The 17,398-nt window shown below is 46.4% G+C and overlaps 1 protein-coding gene across 1 annotated transcript in view; it reads left to right on the top strand.

The window, feature by feature from the left end:
• The window catches only part of LOC126548022 (uncharacterized), a 177,250-nt gene that overhangs the window by 73,442 nt on the left and 86,410 nt on the right, over positions 1–17,398 (top strand). Inside the window, exons 4-6 of the mRNA XM_055063307.2 lie at positions 3,945–4,192; positions 10,700–10,862; positions 15,556–15,659. Of these exons, the coding sequence (XP_054919282.1) occupies positions 3,945–4,192; positions 10,700–10,862; positions 15,556–15,659 (515 nt within the window). The remainder of the gene's footprint in view (positions 1–3,944; positions 4,193–10,699; positions 10,863–15,555; positions 15,660–17,398) is intronic.

Genomic DNA, 17,398 nt, shown 5'->3' with positions numbered 1-17,398 from the left:
ATACCGAAGCCCCTTCAATGGCACAAATGCTTCAAGATTGGCCATGTAAAAAGCGTCTCTGTGAACAATGTTCTGTGCCCGCGGTGTGCTGAATCCCATTCAGAAGACGGCGTCCGCGCGACTGTCCTGAAGTGCCCTAATTGCCATGGTTCCCACGAAGCCTAATCGAAAGACTGTCTGTGGGTCCGGAAGGGATTCGCAGTTCTGAAGCTCATGTTTTGGGATCATTCCACACACAGCGAGGCTGCCGCTACACTTAGGCGGCGATGGTATCGCCACCGAAGAGCGCAACGAAACACCGCACCAAGCAACACGCCGTCTTCCGCCAAAGCGACTGCTGCATCAACGTGGAGCGCCACCAGAAAAGATTAAACGAAAACGAAGAAAGTGGCAATACTCGATCATCCTCCAGAGTGGCCCGCACTTCCAAGCGCACAACCTGCCACGGAGACACTTTGAATACCGCCGCCATCGACGACCGCTGATGCAACGACGCCTGATGATCGCCAGGTTATAATAATGTTGCGGTCACTGATGAATGCTATGCGTGTTCTTCTCAGCAACATGAAAATCCCATCGGTGCAGAGCACGCTGCAGGTGCTGGACACCCTGGGCCCAGTACTTGCGGGCCAGATGACATCGTTTCGACAGGAAGTCCTCTCTTTCCATGGAACGCCAGAGGACCTAAGTCTATTATGTCCTACTTTCGTCTGTTTATATTCGTGAATCAGTTTCCCATCATCGTCATTTGTGAAGCAAACCTGTCATCTTCGATCAGACTGTTCGGGTATGAGTGCATTAGGTCCTCCACCCACGGCCAATGCAGCAAGATTATTGTTTCCATACGCCGTGATTTGACATATGCTCATCACCCAGTGTCACCTGACAGTGAAAACCAGTACGTGGGTTTGACTGTGAAGAAAAGGAAGATCCCTTTCACAATTCTGGGAGCCCACTTATCACCATCCAGTCGTCTAAACTGCGAGTGTTTACGTGAAATTTTGACAATGACTGCACAGCCGTTGATGATCACTGGATATTTCCCTGCCCACCACTATCTCTGGGGGAGCTCCAAGATTAACTCGAGGGGCAGAAGATTGGCGTCCATTGCCTCTGAACGAAAACATTGTTAGATGATGGAAGCCCCACCTAACTGCGAGGAACAGCGTATAGTAGCTGCCTCGACCTTGTATTTGTTTCGCGCTCCTTTAACACAAGGGTTCAATGGTTCTCGAACTTGAAAACGCGGGAAAGCGACCACATCTCCACTTATCTCACGATTGAGGGACTGACTAACTCCAAGTTCTCCGGAGCCGTCCAATGCATCGACTCTCTCGACTCTCAACGACTCTCTCGACTCTCATCGACTCTCATCGACTCGTCTTCTAGAATCAATTCTGGAAGACGGCTGTCGAGACGACATACCATCCAGCCTAGGAGACGCAATAAAAGGTGCTTTACAGGTTGTCACAGATTGGATTTTGAAAATCTCCGCACACACCGAATTCAACATCGAGCTAGCCAAACTTAGGGAATTTCGCTGGCGTGCGGAACGAAGGTATAGGCGCACAAAGTCCACTCATGATTTGAGATTGGCCAGATGCACACAGAATAAAATACAGCGTCTTATGGATAAGCTGGCTTCACAACGATGGATGTCTTTCTGCATGCGAGTCTCTGGATCCCCGAAAATCTTTGTCTCTTATATGGAGAACTGTTCGTGACCTCCGTACAACCACTCGACAGCACCACCCATTCAATTCCCTGGCTCATTACATACAATCTCAAAAGTACATCTCAGAATTCCGGGACTTCAGAACAAGTCAGATCTACCACCGTCTCCACTAAAGCTATTGAGCTTACTCCTGTTGTGCGAGAGATACAGTACCCACGTACACATCTATACTGACGGATCGACTACTACGACCAGTTCTGGCGGTGCTGTGTTGATGCCGACGAGAGGAATAACACTGTGATTCAAAGCGTCACATGTCACGACGTCCACGGCTGCAGAACTCACGGCTCTGCACAGTGCGCTTCAGTTTATTGACACAGAGAGTCCTCGTACATGGGCCGTGTTTTCCGACTCGAGGCCGGCTTTACACAGCATGCAGTCAGTTCTCCGACATCGAGCTCCCGAAGAGCTAACGTACGAAATTGTCAAACTTCACTGCGACGTCAAACAGAAAGGCCACGAAATTATTTTCCAGTGGCTACCTAGCCATTGCGGGATCAGTGGAAATGATCAAACAGACAAAGCTACCTGGGAGGCACATCAAGAACAACAGAGCGTACCCATTCCTCTTTCCAGGACAGACGCTGCAAGGCAGCTTCGTCACCTGGCACGCAAGCTCGCTTTAACAGAGTGGAACACGCCAAATATAAGGCGCACCAGGTTGCACGAACTGAACACTTTGCTCCGACTCCGACCTCCACCCGGGCTTCAGCGACGTGAGGCATCGCTTCTATACTGGCTATGGTTGGGAGTGGCTTTCACGAAGGGGTATACACTAAAGCCTCATTAGTATACACTACTTTGGTTGGAAGGACTGACAGTGCTGCGCGCGACGTCTCCGGAGGCGAAGAGACCATCGAACATTTATTGTGCCACTGTCACCGATTTCAGTAGGAAAGACAAACATTATCTATCGCATTGCGACGACTGGACGATCGATTGTTGTCCGTGCAGGCGCTGCTTGAAGACCATCCCCATCGCTCGTCGGCTAACAAAGCTGTGAAGGCACTTCTGTCTTTCTTGAGGGCGACTGTCCTATCTGAACGTCTTTGACTTGCTCAGGCGCTCCGCGTGCGTCCGCGAGCTCACCGCGGCTTTCCTCCCCCTCCCCTCGCTCTCTCTATTTCATCTTTCTATTCCCTCTTTCCCGTCCCCCAGAGTAGGGTAGCCAACCAGACGCATTTCTGGTTAAAATCCCTGCCTGCTCTCTTTATTTCCTCCTCCTCTTCCTCCTCCTCCTCCAGTGGTAGAGTTCGAGGCACTTGCATAATCACTGGATCACGCAGACTGCAGCACACACTAAGGGTGAAAGAATAGCAAAATTTCCGTGGCGAATGGAACGCGAATATTCGAGAAAAACGGCCATCGGATATTGAGTCGAATAGTGAATATTTCCTGATTTATGAACAAAGCGAAATATAAAGGACGTGTGGAGTCCGTCTTGTGATAAAAGAATGCTTGGTTGCATCATTCGATACTTGCGACGCCGTGCATAGCTGGATGTCGGGTCGAGTGAAGAGTTCGTAAATGAGAAACAACTGAAGGGCACAACGTCACAATGACTGTATAAAACACGGCGACGTTAGCACGCCACCAAATGCACGTAGAGTATATTGTGTTAGTGCGATGCACATTGTTCTAAAGAAATGCAAACAGGGTCAGATTGTCCAAGCAATAAATTGTCCTGAATAAATCGACAAAATAAGTTCGTAACTGCTTAAAAAGGTGAGGCATCAATATCGAACGATTGGAAATTACTGAGCACAAGTTAGGTACTCTATATGCGTTTGCTCGTCAACTGATATGTCCATAAACCACGGCTCTCCTACTGCAGAGTCATTCAGAACAATCACCACTTGCACCTTTCTTTCTGTAGTCTACAAAAAGTATTGTTAACTGTTACATTCGAAAAGAAACAAAGGTTCGAAAACTTCGAATAATGAATTCTCGAATCGAATGCGAATATTGTACCTAAGGGGGTGAAGTTACCTCTAGCCGCGTCTGTGCGTCTTTTCTCCCTCATCCACCTCCATTTACCACTCCTCTGTACATGTGTGTGTGTGTAAATGGAAATCAATAAATCAAATCAAGTCAAATCAAATCAATTGAGCAGCAATAACTATTTGACTCGAAATTTTGAATATATGCGCACTCGTAGTACAAGCATATTCAGCTAAAGCGCCGCTTTATTTTATTCTGCTCGCGTTAGACGCTGACAAATGGCTGGCCTTCGATGCAAGCTCCGGCCAGCTTCGCTTGACGCGGTCCGTCTCGTGGAGCGAGTCGCCGGCCTCGACGAGCTCCGTGGTGATGGCTAGCCTTGAGTGCTCACTTCCCGGGCAACCAAACGAGACAGCCAAGGTGTCACTTGAAGTCGAGGACTTGGATGACCAGCCACCGAAGGCACAGAGAAAGAGCAACCTTGTATGCCGAACGTCAGTTCGAAGTCTCCACAAGGTACGTGGTGAACGTGTCTCCTATTATTATTTCAGTACTAAATATGTGTGCACAGGAGATGTCGTCGTCATTGCTGATGGCGGCTACTCCGTTTCGCTTATCATGCAAGAAACAGAAAAATTATAACCGCTTCGAAGAACTAAGAATATAATAAAAACAAAGAACGCGTAATGAAAGCCTGGGACACGTATATACACGCACGGCCTTCGAGCAACGTTTAGAACGGGGGACCCTTCACAAGCCGCATATGTGGCTCTTCGCGGATCCACGTGCGTCTCGCGGCCAGCTGTCTGGCAGTTCAGCCGTGCTACACTTTTCTTTGTACACGCCGAGCACAGCATCCGTTTTCTTTTACTCAACTTGAGACAAATATTAGTGCGAATAGCAGTTATGACGTAGAAGATAGATCGATCGTGTTCGTAATTACTTACACACTGGCTCAAGCACGGCCAAAGCGCAATGAAAGTATCCCATCAACTATATCTGGAGTACTCTGCCGAATATCTTGCGGTGTCAAGCTCAGGGTTCTAGCCAATATGCCACGGCCGCTTTGGGTAAGCGAACAGATAATGCTCGCACTGGGCAGTGAGAGACGCCGACGGTTCTCCGTCGGGCTTATCCCGTGCGTCGCTGCGTTGGTCGAGGAGCCAGCAGTTCCAGCATCCTCGATGCCCACGCACTGCGGCGCTCCTTTACATCGCTCCACTGATTCTCATTGAGCTATATATACTCGTGCTGTCTGCAAGATTTGCTGGTTCGTGACAAAAATTTGCACCAAAATTTCGCCAGGAGTAAAGGTCAACACCGTAATCGACAGGACACACTAACCACGCGTCTTGCATGTCGACCCTACTTGCCAAAGGTTGGCGCTATATTGAAAGCCTGCATCTTCTGCTGCGCGCAAGTTGTACACTCCTTCAGTTTGCGGGGAGCCTCCTAGCATTGTCCAGCCGTTTCCTGAGGTCCTTCAGTTGCACTAGAGTACCCTCAGAGTTCCCTAGAAATACCGGCGGGAGCTTCTGAAAATCACGTTTGGGATCGAGAAGTTGGATGGACATAACAGCTGTTCGCAGTAATTGACTTAAGATCAAAATTGTCATGGAGTCACAGGCTTTTTTCTAGGGGGGGGGGGGGGGGGGGCGCCGGTTATGCTAGGAAGCCAAGCTAGAGTATTTTAGCAAAGCGGCGATAAGAGTCAAAAGAGGCTGCTTATGCAACTTGAAGATCATATGTATTTACGTGCGTTTCTTGTATACAGGGCCTCCAAGGTTGAACTAGCAATAATTAAAAAAAAAAACGCGATGCTAGCTACGAAAAATCTGCTTGCACAGGTGGTTTGTGTACACAGCGGACAACATTTCCGCGAATGACACGAGTCATCAACGGCATAGTTATTAAAATATTCTTAATTATCTTTTCTGCTATCATGGTTATGGTATATGTTTAGATTTGAAACATCAAAACATTCGTGTTTAACACAACTTCACTTTGTTTGATTCTCCAACCCAGTACTCAGAAAAACGTTTTACGCTATAAATTGCTTGTAAGGGGAATATTTCAGCCAATCCTGATGCTAGATCTATCATAGCGAAGCCGGCAGGCCTATCGCAAAGACGAACGAAAAGCTTTGTGAATTCGGCCCCTGAAGTACTTCGGTTCCGAGATATCCACCGTCCAATTTGACACTCAGTCAGCTAATTTCGCTTTCAGAGGCGTGGATCTCGACACAACGTCAAGCGGTAAGGGAACGTTAACGTGAGCTCAAGACAAAATTACGACAGAAACTATCCTAGATAATTATCTCAGTCAATGCGAAGCATTCTTCCTCTGCACGGGGCGCAAAGCCCGAACGAACTCACGTCCTTCCGGGAAAATGCTCGCTCGAAGACTGCCACATGCGCATGCAGGCCGCGGCACCCTGACGACGTCGAACGATCGGAACAAGAGGCGCTCGCAGATGCTACACGCCGTGCCAAATTCACCTTCCACAGAGTACTTTGAAAGCACGCGTCGATGTCCCCCACGTGGCTGCGGCCCGTTCAGCGTCGTTCGCTTGGCGTGCCGCTGTTCTTCGGCCGCGCGCCACTTCTCTTCTTGCTCGCGCTCCACGGCCGCGCATACCTCGTCGGCCCGTCGCTTCGCCGCTTTGGTACGAATCCCATACCTCTATATTCTCTGCAGGGCCTCTGCACTCTTACCATAGAGAAGGACATATGATCTTACGCTCATCCTTCACTTGATACTTTTGAGGGTCCATTGTTGTATCAGCAAGTAGAGGCCTGCGCGCAGCTAGCAAAAAAGTCTCGTCTATTTGTGGAGCGCACACCCGTACTGGCGAGCAGAGCAAGGAGACGCCGAGCTAGTAGCGGCGTGCGAGCGGGTGCGTGGCAGAGCACGCGCATGTAAAGCCCCGCTCATGCGCGTGGAGCAAGGAGGCGGCCAGCGAGCGGGCGCATGGAGGTGCACGTGCATCTGCGGCAAACTGTAATCTTTCACGGTCTCGCGTTGGACCTTGGCTTCGAAGAAATGCTTCACATTTAGAAAGTCCGTCGTTGCTTGTTTTTGCAGCCGATAGCAAGAGCGCAGCTGCTATCACCTTCGCCGATATCAGCTTCGCCACACGCAATAAGCCATGTCACAATGAGAGCTTGACGTTGTTTCGAGATCCATGGCCCTGAATGCAAAATTAGCTGAATTAGTCTCAAATTTGTTTATGAACATTTCAAAACAGAAGCGTCGCTGGAGAATTAAGCAAAGTGACATTCTCTTCAAATATGATTGCCTTATATAGAAGAGGAGGAAAACAAGAGGTAAAAGACAGAGATGCAAACCAGATTAAGTGTCCGGTTGACTACTCCGCGCAGGGGGATGGGGGTAAGAGCAGCAAGAATTACAACAGAAGAGCAGATAGATGCTGTTTCGCCCAAAAGGTGAAACATCGATTACGATAGCAAATTAGTAGACAGCTATACGAAGTAAGGATAGTAGATTTATCGACAGTATAAACTTGTAAGCATTCGCTTACTAACTAGATTAACAAGCATGGTGTCACGCGTGCACAAGCAAACATGAACACATCTCACTCCATGACCGCGGTAACTCGCTGTCAAAACGCTGGAATGAGGACGCGCGGCGGCAGCAGCGAGCGAATTTGCCTTCGTGCTGCCTCTCGTTTCAACGCGAACTAAGCGGCGAAAACACAAGGCACGCGAAGCCGTCGGCGCACCTAGACTCTGTAATCATCGCAGAGCGCTTTCAAAATAGGGCCCGCGCGCCATACCCAACAGCCACCGGAGTAGAGCACCCCATCTCCCTCCCTTCCCCCCGGTGCCTTGCGCTCGGCGGAACACTTCGCGCGACGACGATGTTATCACCCTTGGACTTTAGACGGAACATCACGGCGACGGCGACGGCAGAAATGCGCCTGGAGTGTCCATATAATTGCTTTCGCAATAAAAAAAGAACGCACCAGTTCGCATACTATTGTTTTCGATCAGTCCCATCGCTTTTAAAAAGCACACTATCGCTCTTAAAGTAGTTCGGGCCGACGCCGGCTGGAACCAGAGTCAAAAAATTCGCTTCCATAAAGGGGTGGTTGTCAATCCTCTCGAGCGTAGTGCTGAAAACTTCTTTTGTGCACTGAAACGACAATTGCACGGAAGGTGCGATATCGTCTCTCTGCACCCCCAAACTTCATGTTCTGGACTTGTGACCATTCCTACGAGGAAAATGTAGGCATTAGTAAAAGCCACTCCTAGCCATAGACGACAAATGAGAGTTACCGCCCGTCATAGTAAGCCGTGCGGAAGACGGAGCTTTAGATGGGGATCCAGGGAAGAAAGGTACGTGCAGGTTTGTTATGTCTGCCGAATTCCACTGGGCCAACGTAAGCTCGCAAGCAAGCGCAAGAAGCTTTGCCGCTGCGTCTGTTCTTGAAATCGGGATAGTGACGCGATCATCACTTTTATGCGAATATCGAGCGGCTGCGTCTGATTGCTCGTTTCCAATAATACCGCAGTGACTTGGCAACCATTGAAAGACGATGTCATGTCCTTTCTCAACTACCTGATGGACAATTTCTATTGTGTCCGCAGCAAGTTGTTCGTGGGGTCCACGGCGTAATGTAGAAAGCAAACCGTGCAAGGGGCTTCCAATTGGAATCGCAGAAGATCGGTAATTTCTGGGAGAGTTCCCCGATTGATCAATTGAAGTGCTACATGCAAAGCATGATTGTCTTAAAGTTTCAAATGTAAACGTATGCCACAATCGTGACAGCTAGAAAATTATTTAAGAAGTTCTTGTTATTTATGTGTTTGCTGACCTTAATTCGTGTCAAAAATTTAGTCCGCAAAAGCGCGTAAACCTCCCGTTCAAACAGATTTTTCGTGGCAAGCGTTAAAATTACTGTTGCTTCAACTTTGAAGACCCTGTATATACGTGGCCTTTATTCTCTTCAACATCTTCTTGAAATCTGCATCATCATGTGTCCTTTAAGTACTTATATATTCATTTTACGTTAAGAAGGGTTGTCGGCGCTACTTACAGACCCCATCTAAAGGTCAATTAATAAATAACGTCAATCAAACAAAATCGGCAAATCCAGTATATGGTGCGAATCTTGAGTAAAATGGTTTCCTTTTTGTCGTTATAAAAGTTTCCGTCTATTCATTTCTGCTTTAATAACAATTAGTCCCTACCACACGTGACACGGATGTGTGTGCAGTAACTTCCTTTCTAGCTAGAACACATTTTGTTGAAAATGCTTTTATCTTTGATGTTTTTTTTTCTGACCTAAATCTTGCAAGCTATTGATTTCAAGCAATATCGCCGGGAAAACGTTGCTAACTTCCTCCAACATTTTCAGTAATTTCTGGTGCCTTGCATTCCGTCTTGCGTGAGGGCATCTGGGCTCAGCGAAGTTCTTGGCAAGGGACGCAATGCTCGGGTTTCTTTATCCTGCACATACTAGCTTATGCAAGTGCAAACCGTTTAATTTTTAATAAAAGCAGACTTATATTTGTGGAATGTAATACTGATGACTGATAAGTGCGTTCCTGGACGACAGCAGCGATATAGATTATACAGAAGCACAACTACATCTGCAGCTTTATTAACATATTTCGAGACTATTGTGTGCATGTCCTATTCTCGTCTGTCTGTAAAACAAGCTGCATGTTGTTATGCGAAGAAGCGTGGCAACGCATAGTGCTGGCAAAAGTAATAGATTGAAATGCTAGCCAGCAGGTTCTAAGTGTCTTGTTTGAGAAAATTCACCGTGTACAACTTAGCGGGATATTTGTTTTAACGCGAAAGCGTTAAGGGCCCTGTGTCACAGAAAATCCGGCATTTGCGTCCAGCGTCGGACGTCATTTCGGCAAAATGATTTTCAAAGCACCCATACTCAGGCCCTCGATGTGGCGCAAGGAAGCTACTGAACTCAAACTACTGGATTTCTCAAGCTAAAATACGTACGAAAATCGTAAAGTATGACTTACATGCAACCTACAAACATGATAGCGTTGGATTGTAATATGACTATGTGAGAAAACATAATTATGTTACGCTAAAACTCAAAGGAACCCCTTTTCCAGCGCTTCTACCATTCATAGGCCGGCCACGGCGTCCGTCATTTCACGGAGCGGAGCGGCACTTCCGGTTACTTGCAGTACCTCCAGATGGCGCTCGCCTCAGCCGCATCGCGGTCCACGCCAGAGGCCGCGCTTCTACCAAAAAGCCTGCCTTCGTGCATAGCGTTCGCGGCCAGTGTTTCCCGATAAACATTGCGGTTACATACGCTCTAGTTGCCGGGAAGCGTGAGAAGCACTCAGGGATCTTTGAATGATATCGCGTTACACTCTTAAAGGCTAAGCTTGAGCGTTCTCCATCCTTTTTCTTCTACACTAAAGCTGACGTCGCTGGCGCCGCATCTTCATGACATCGGGATCCCCACCTTGTTCGCACATACAAGTTCCCCGCGACCTGTCTACCTTTACTTCCAGCTAAACTAGCTTATCTCTGTACATCTATTTCTTCTGTCTCTCATGGTTAAACGGTGTAGTGAGTACCTCGGACGAAGCGCTAGCTGCTCTTATCTCCGCCTTTCCATTTCCTCTATTTCATTTTCCTTCTTTCTCTCCTCTATTTTAATGACAAAAATGGCACCATTCACTTGGCCACTTCTCAAATGGTTGTCTGCAATGTTTCGTTACAGTTATTCGATATTATCAGGAGCTACTTTAGTGCCGAGAGTATGTGTTGCATGCCGGCAAACTTAAATCAGTGTAAATGTAAGTTTAAAACTTAACCTGTATAATCTATTTCTCATGAACAGATTGGGGTGCCGAATTCGCAAAACTGTTCATTCGTAAATGCTCTTTGTCATTGGCAGGTCGTCTTCGCTAATGATATGTCCCGCGTCAGTATTTGCTGATATTTTCTCTTACGAACAATTCTAGCGGCAGAGCGTTTTGTGGCTACAGGCCCTGATGTGTCGTCGCATCCATGCAGGGCGACATACTCGGCTGCACTATATCTGTGCTTGACCGAGATTCAAAGGACGCCAACAATTTAACAGTCCGGTTGGAACAAGATGTTCGAAACCTGTTCGAGCTTGCTGATACACCGTTTCAGACTTTCATTAGAGACAAGAAGATGACATTCCTTAACGCAAGTAAGTGAGACAGCGTTACTTGCATTTGTGCTTTGCATTTCTTGCGTATAAGAGCAGAATTTGTGCAATTAACAAGCCTTGCATGTCCTCTACATGGCACGCATAAAGGTTCTGTTGCGATAACTATTCTGAGCAGGTGGCACTTATTTATGAAACCGAATCGCAAGGTGTCAGTTTGGAGTTAACAATCTGCAGCATTGCGAGCGTTGTCATGACGCGTTATATCATCGTCTTCATTGTATTCGTTCAGAATATAAAGAACGTACCCACTCTTTCAACCAAGATTCAGAGGGATAATTAAAAAAGAAACACTAAAATATTTTTTTCTTTGGACCCTATTTATTCTGCTAGCCAGGATTCAAAAGTAGGTAAGCTAACTCATCCTTAAATCTCTATTTCGAATCACTCCTGGTATACACAAGCCACTTCCTGCCATTTTGTTTGCTGAGTGCTAAAAAGAGAGAGAGAGACAGAGAGAAGGTATTTAAACGCAAAGAGTAAACAGCGTGCCCTCGTCCTTTGTTCCAATGAGAAATGTCATGTACTTCCCAGTCTTCTGTTGCAATGTACGTCTTGATTATGCCCTCTGTATAACTTGTTGCTTTATTCGGCTAATTATGGCTGTTCATTTTGAGTACTCGTGATGTGCCACACGCGGATTTCAAGTTCAGAAAGCTAACCGAGTTTTGGGCCCGCTTACCCTCTATGTGCCACAGTGTAGCATACTAGCCTGGGGGCGGACTTGCAATGAACAACGCTTTCTTACTCTGAACGAACTGTTCTTGCCATTATGAAAAATCAAGGCGTCCCATACAAACACAGAAAATAGAGTCATCCTTACACAGAAAAAGTGTGCGGCCTATTGTTCGCCCAAATAGGATGCATCAACTGTAAATAAATATCGAGATGGAGCCATAACGTGACTCAGTCTCAGTTGCACCAAATGTACAGCCTGAAACGGTATCTAACTTACTTCGATCGGTCATCCTAGTGAATCCTCAAATTGGAACAATTATAACCAGTTGGATCCCAATCATAAAAACGTTTATAACGGTGTCTTCACGTGTTTGATAGGCATCTAAGAGTAGCTCGACCCTGGCCATATATACTTACATAATAAGGCGCATTGCAATCGCTCTTTTGAATTCCGCACAACAAAGCTGTTTTAGGGCCATTATACCGGGTCCCAGTTAACTTGGACCAAGATTTAAAAAACAAACCAAAAGCTCAAGAGCCATCGTGCCGACTGCATAGTGGCCGTAAGTCGTGTGTACTTATAGCCAGTATCTTTTTCATCACGGTGTATTAATTAATTGATTTTAATTAGTGAACTTCGTAATTACTGCTTGAATCGCAAACATATCAATTACAAAGTTGTAGGGCACCTCAAATAACCTCCTAATCAAGCATTTGCTTCGTGCTCATCTTTGCCTTGTTGATTTTTCTGAGAAAGAACAACACCGCGCGAAATATCCAAAATACGAAACACATACGCGCTCGCGCGCCGCTACTCAAGCGCTCCCAAGCGAATAGCGACGGATACACGGGTTTACCTAGCGGCGGCAGCTCGATGCAGGGCTTCACGCTATGTGATGGTCGCAGCATCATGAGAATACGCCGCTGACACATTGATAAGCGTAGCCGAGCCGTAGGGGGGATTTCGAAGCCGGGAAACCGTGACGGCGCACTTGGTACTGTAATTTTGCCCACTCGGGACTGTAATTTAGTGCACTCATCTTGTTAAGTAGATAGGCGCACCCGGAACGTATGTTCCTTTTGTTCCATTTAGCAATAGAAACAAACCTTGCGCAGGCTATGTCTATCTAATGCGTTTTGGCGCATCTGTACGACGGCCAGCATATGCTGTTGTCGACTACGTAAATAATTTTTGCTTGACGTGTCAGATCTCAATGGTACCACGCCAGATACCTGATCTTCAATAAGACAGTCATCCCCTTCACGAATTATCAGAATGCTAAAATGATCCTGGCTGGGGGCGGTGCACGGCGACAAGAGGAAGGCAGCCAAGCTATTCGGAATGTGGCATTGTGGAGGACGCCCTAGTCCGTCAAGAATACTTAGAACGTACGAAGTACTTTGCGAGATCGGTAGCTTTACAAGAAAGCGACACAGGACTGCGACGGTACTTCAGGAAGTGTAAACGGATTTTTTGGCATCCTTTGCTGCTAACCCTCACGGTAGTGCGCGCGACGCCAGTGCGGAGGCCAGAACCTCAAGATGATCAGCGTGGAGGATTTAAAAAAAAAAAAGTTGACATGCACCCGTACCATGTGCATCTTCATCAAAAACTTGAAGACAGAGATGTTGAAAACAGATTGGACTTTGCCAATTGGATTTTCACGAAATGCGAAGGAGGACCGGACTTTCTCACTCGCGTGCTTTGGACTGATGAGGCTAATTTCTCCAGAAACGCACAAGTTAATCTTCACAACTTGCACTACTGGAGTGATAGGTATCCCCGCTGACTGGCACAATCGCGACACCATACCAGTGGTCGTTTAAGGTGTGGTGAAGTATTTTTGATGGCAACATATCATGGGACCCATCTTTTTTGAGAACGCACTAACGACGCAACGCCACGTCACCGACATCCTCGAGTGCCCCGTGAACGACGTCTGTTGCAACGTTCCACTTGCGCACCTTCGGTACATTTCGGTTCAACATGATGGTGCTCCTGCGCATAATCAGTCTCGAGCGTGGCTCGACAGGCTTTTTCCTGGACAGTGGATTGGCCGGTACGGACATGTATACCCTGGCCTGCAAGGTCTACGGATGTTGACATCGCTGGAATTCTTCTAGTGGGGCTACGTGAAAGATCGCATGTATAGCAGCGAAACTACCACACCGGACGCCCTAAAGGCAAAAATAAGCAGAGTCTGCAGCGAGATTCCAACGTCGTTGGCCAACGTCGTTGGCTAAAGCTGCAACAGCACAAGTGTTGGAAAGAAGCAAGCACTGTATTAAATTGCTTAAGACGGTGACCTGTTTAAACGTGCTAGGCAGCGGCAGTGGAAAATAACCGCTCAGAACTGGTGTAAAACGTGACTGTTTAACGCAGCTTCATCATGTCCCCCTATCCTTAAAGAAGCTTGCAACAAAGAAATAGGAAAAAAGCTGCTTTGTTTTGCCTCTTTTCCGGAGTTCAAGAGACAGAAAGGGTTGCAGGTTTCTTTGTGAGCGGCTGAGACGCCTTACGTGCTTTTGGTTTATTTTTTATTTAAATAAACTCCTGAATAGCTTTTTTCGGTTCTTCGGAGAGCTGCCTTTTTTCTTTTTTGGTGCTCTTTTCGCACTGTTTCTTTTTTAAACATTGGTTGAGTTTCTTTTGTAGCTTTATTTCATGATACGGGAAGGTTAAAGCTATCTCGAGTGCCTCATGACCGAGCACAACATTTTTGCGTCCGCAGATGCTGACGCTTATCGCACCTAGCTAGTTAAGTCGCGAAACCTCTCGAGCCATCCTATACGATGAAATCTTGTATACAATTTGGCGATAAGCGAATGCAGCCGTATATCTTTTAAGTGTTGCTTGGAGGCTCTTGAGTAGCGGCGCGTGTATCTATTGCATATTTCGCTGGCTTTTTTTTTTTTCATGTAAGAAAAACAACCAGGCACATTTCAGCACGAGATAAATGCCTGATTCAGAGGTTATTTATGGTGCCCTACAAATTTGTATTTGACATGTTTGCGATTCAAGGAACAAGCTAAAACTTCACTAAGTAAAAGCTATTAATTAATACTTCGGGATGCAAAAAAGTACTGGCTGTAAGTACACACGACTGCCGCTACTACGCAGTCGGTACGATTTTTCTAGAGCTCCTGAGGTTCTTTTTTTTTTTTTAATCTTGGTCCAAGTTAACCGGGACACCCGGTGTATTCTCCCAATCAGTAGCAATTCTCGCACGTCTAGTACTGTGTATGTATGTAACGGTATCATTAATTTTTACTGCGACTGTAGTTCAAAACTTAGTTTGCTGCTCCCGTATTTTTGTTACGCCGGAAGTTAAGCTAACTGCTCGCCCTCAGCTTCGCCCTCGCTATGTGGCTGAAAACAATTTATTCATCATCGCCACTGGAGATAGAACTCATGGCCGTGTGGCAATAGGTGGTCGGAAGTCAGACGCGCTAACCGCTGCGCAATCCCGCAGCTACGGCGCTTGGCAATATTTGTGCTGAGTTTTTGTGCACCACGGGTACTCTAGGAGTCGTGGGGTATGTTCATGTATTTAGTAGGTCTAAGCTAGAAATACTGTATCGGACGAAGGCTCACCATAAGCAAATTCTTGAAGAGATGGCTGTGTCCAGCTGTGAAAGTCTGATGCTGTCTTACTAAATGTCTGGTGCTTCTTTTTTCTTTCAGAATTGTCTATTTAAAAAAAAGCGCCTTTATTGCATCATTACAAGATGCTTTATCGCAGATGGGCTTAGGTCCCGAGGTTGTCAGTTACTACGGCTTCTGCAGTTCGCATTTTGCCTGCATTCTAAAAAAAAGCATTAAGCCATATTAACTTTAGTTTCGCCTATCAGTATTTATTGCTTGTGCTAATCAGTCTATCCACAGCAAATGTTGGTTTAAGCGTGCAATAGGCTTGAAGTTATGCTTTTTTACCAGTGGCAGCTCGGATGTGTGAAATTTCTGTGTTAGCTTCAGTGCAACGAATGCAATTTGCAGAGATCGCTGTTCGGAGCACTGGTGCCTGGTTTCCAGGAGACAAGTACAGCTTCGCGGTCATCGTGGAGGACGCCGGTCTTGTGCGTAGTGACCTGCCCGCAGAGGTATAGAAACACCGCTTCTGATCCTTCAAGGAAGCTTGCTGCATGAGTTCATTTCAGCCCGCTTACTTGCGACTGTATCTTATAAAGACGCAACACAAGCCCCTCGTAATGCAAATTGCAATGTGACTACAAGTGAGTAAAACTTGTTGCTGGCCAAGTTGGTTGAGATCTAATGAATACGTTGTTGCGCTAAGAGGAAAATAAAGACTTGGGAAAATAAGTCAGAAACGATAGGTCGAGCGCTGAACTTCAACTGATTTTATTCTTACAGCAGAGCAGGGAGAATCAACAAAGGCGCATGCGTACATCAGTGTCGTCTAAAGCGATTACAGTGACGTTTTCAAAAGCTGCATCTCGATGTCAAACAGAAAAACAGACGTATCACTAATGCACTTCGTGCCTCTCTCTTTTGTGATTTCCCTCCAAAAGTTATCATGCTAACGTTTCACCACTCTTGCCATTCATCTTAATCTCACGCAGTAGTGGCTGACATCTGCCTGCCAAGAAAACCATGCAATGCACAGTTAAATGTGCATTGCCTTTGTTAATTATAAACAATTCATGGAGCCAGGTCATTGACACATCTCCCCGTATGACCCACTTAGGACTTCCCACATTTCAGTGATGTCTCCTGTGTAACGCCCGTCGCACGCTTCACGTACGGTCTAGTGTGGTTTTTATGGCATCCTGACTTTTTGTCAGCGCGGCTTATGCGCGGACACAGTCCAGCTAACTTGCGTGTCGCCGAGAAAACAATTGGCGCACAAAATCTGTTTGCGAGTTTCTTCAAGTTGTGGGAACGTTTGTCGACGCATGGCACCATTGCGGGTTTGCATCCTTCTTGGTCAGGGCTAGGCATAGGCTTTTTTCCCTTCACCTTCTGCAGCAATGTTTTTGACACCGCCCCTACGACCGAGCTCGGGTAGCCGGCTGTGTGCAGCCTTAAAGTTAGTTAAAAGATCGATAGCCACTCTTCGCCTTGAGTCTGTTCTCATGTAGTCGTGCCATCACGCGATGCAAGCTAGCTTTGATAAGTAATTGGCGAGGCTACACACAGCCGGCTACCCGAGCTCGGTTGTAGGGCCGGTGTCAAAAACATTGCCCCAGAAGGTGAAGAGAGAAAAGCACATATTTTGTTAATCAAATCAAGTATGCGTGACAGGCGGCAAGAAAATATTAACAGTGACTCTATAACATACTGAAAAAAAGTAATTGCCTCTTGAGTAATCTCTTGCGTTGTTGGGTGATCTTAGGTGGCATCTAATGACCGCTAGTATGTCCGCTAACGTCTTATGAAAGACAAAAAAGAAAGCGTTGAAACTGCGTTTAAAAGAGATGTGTGTGTGTAATAAGTTAACATACAATAAGTGAAAGGAAAAATTCCAAATGTGCTAGGGCTAGGGGGGGGGGGGGGGAGAATTCACACAGATTCAGGTGTGAATTTTTTTAGATCAATATAAACAGAAGAATAATGCACAACTCAGTAGGTATGTAAACATGTTCTTTTTTACAGTTAGTTTTCTGTGTTCCCATTCCAGTATATTCATGCTCTTCTAGAATCGTATTATCTATGCCTATCGTAGGTTGATGACTTTCTAAGGTCGTAGCTTTACTTTCAGTGGATGTATGTATACCAAGTCATTCACCATCTCTCCGCGTAGCGGATACTTTTCGGTGCAATAGCCAATGGAAGAATAGTCATTCAGTGGCAAGTTCTTTGTTAAAGCAAAATGGAGCAT

The sequence above is a fragment of the Dermacentor andersoni genome, chromosome 1 (assembly GCF_023375885.2).
Source record: "Dermacentor andersoni chromosome 1, qqDerAnde1_hic_scaffold, whole genome shotgun sequence".
In the NCBI taxonomy this organism is placed as follows: Eukaryota; Metazoa; Arthropoda; class Arachnida; order Ixodida; family Ixodidae; genus Dermacentor; species Dermacentor andersoni.
This window is presented reverse-complemented; position numbering and strand designations above follow the sequence as displayed.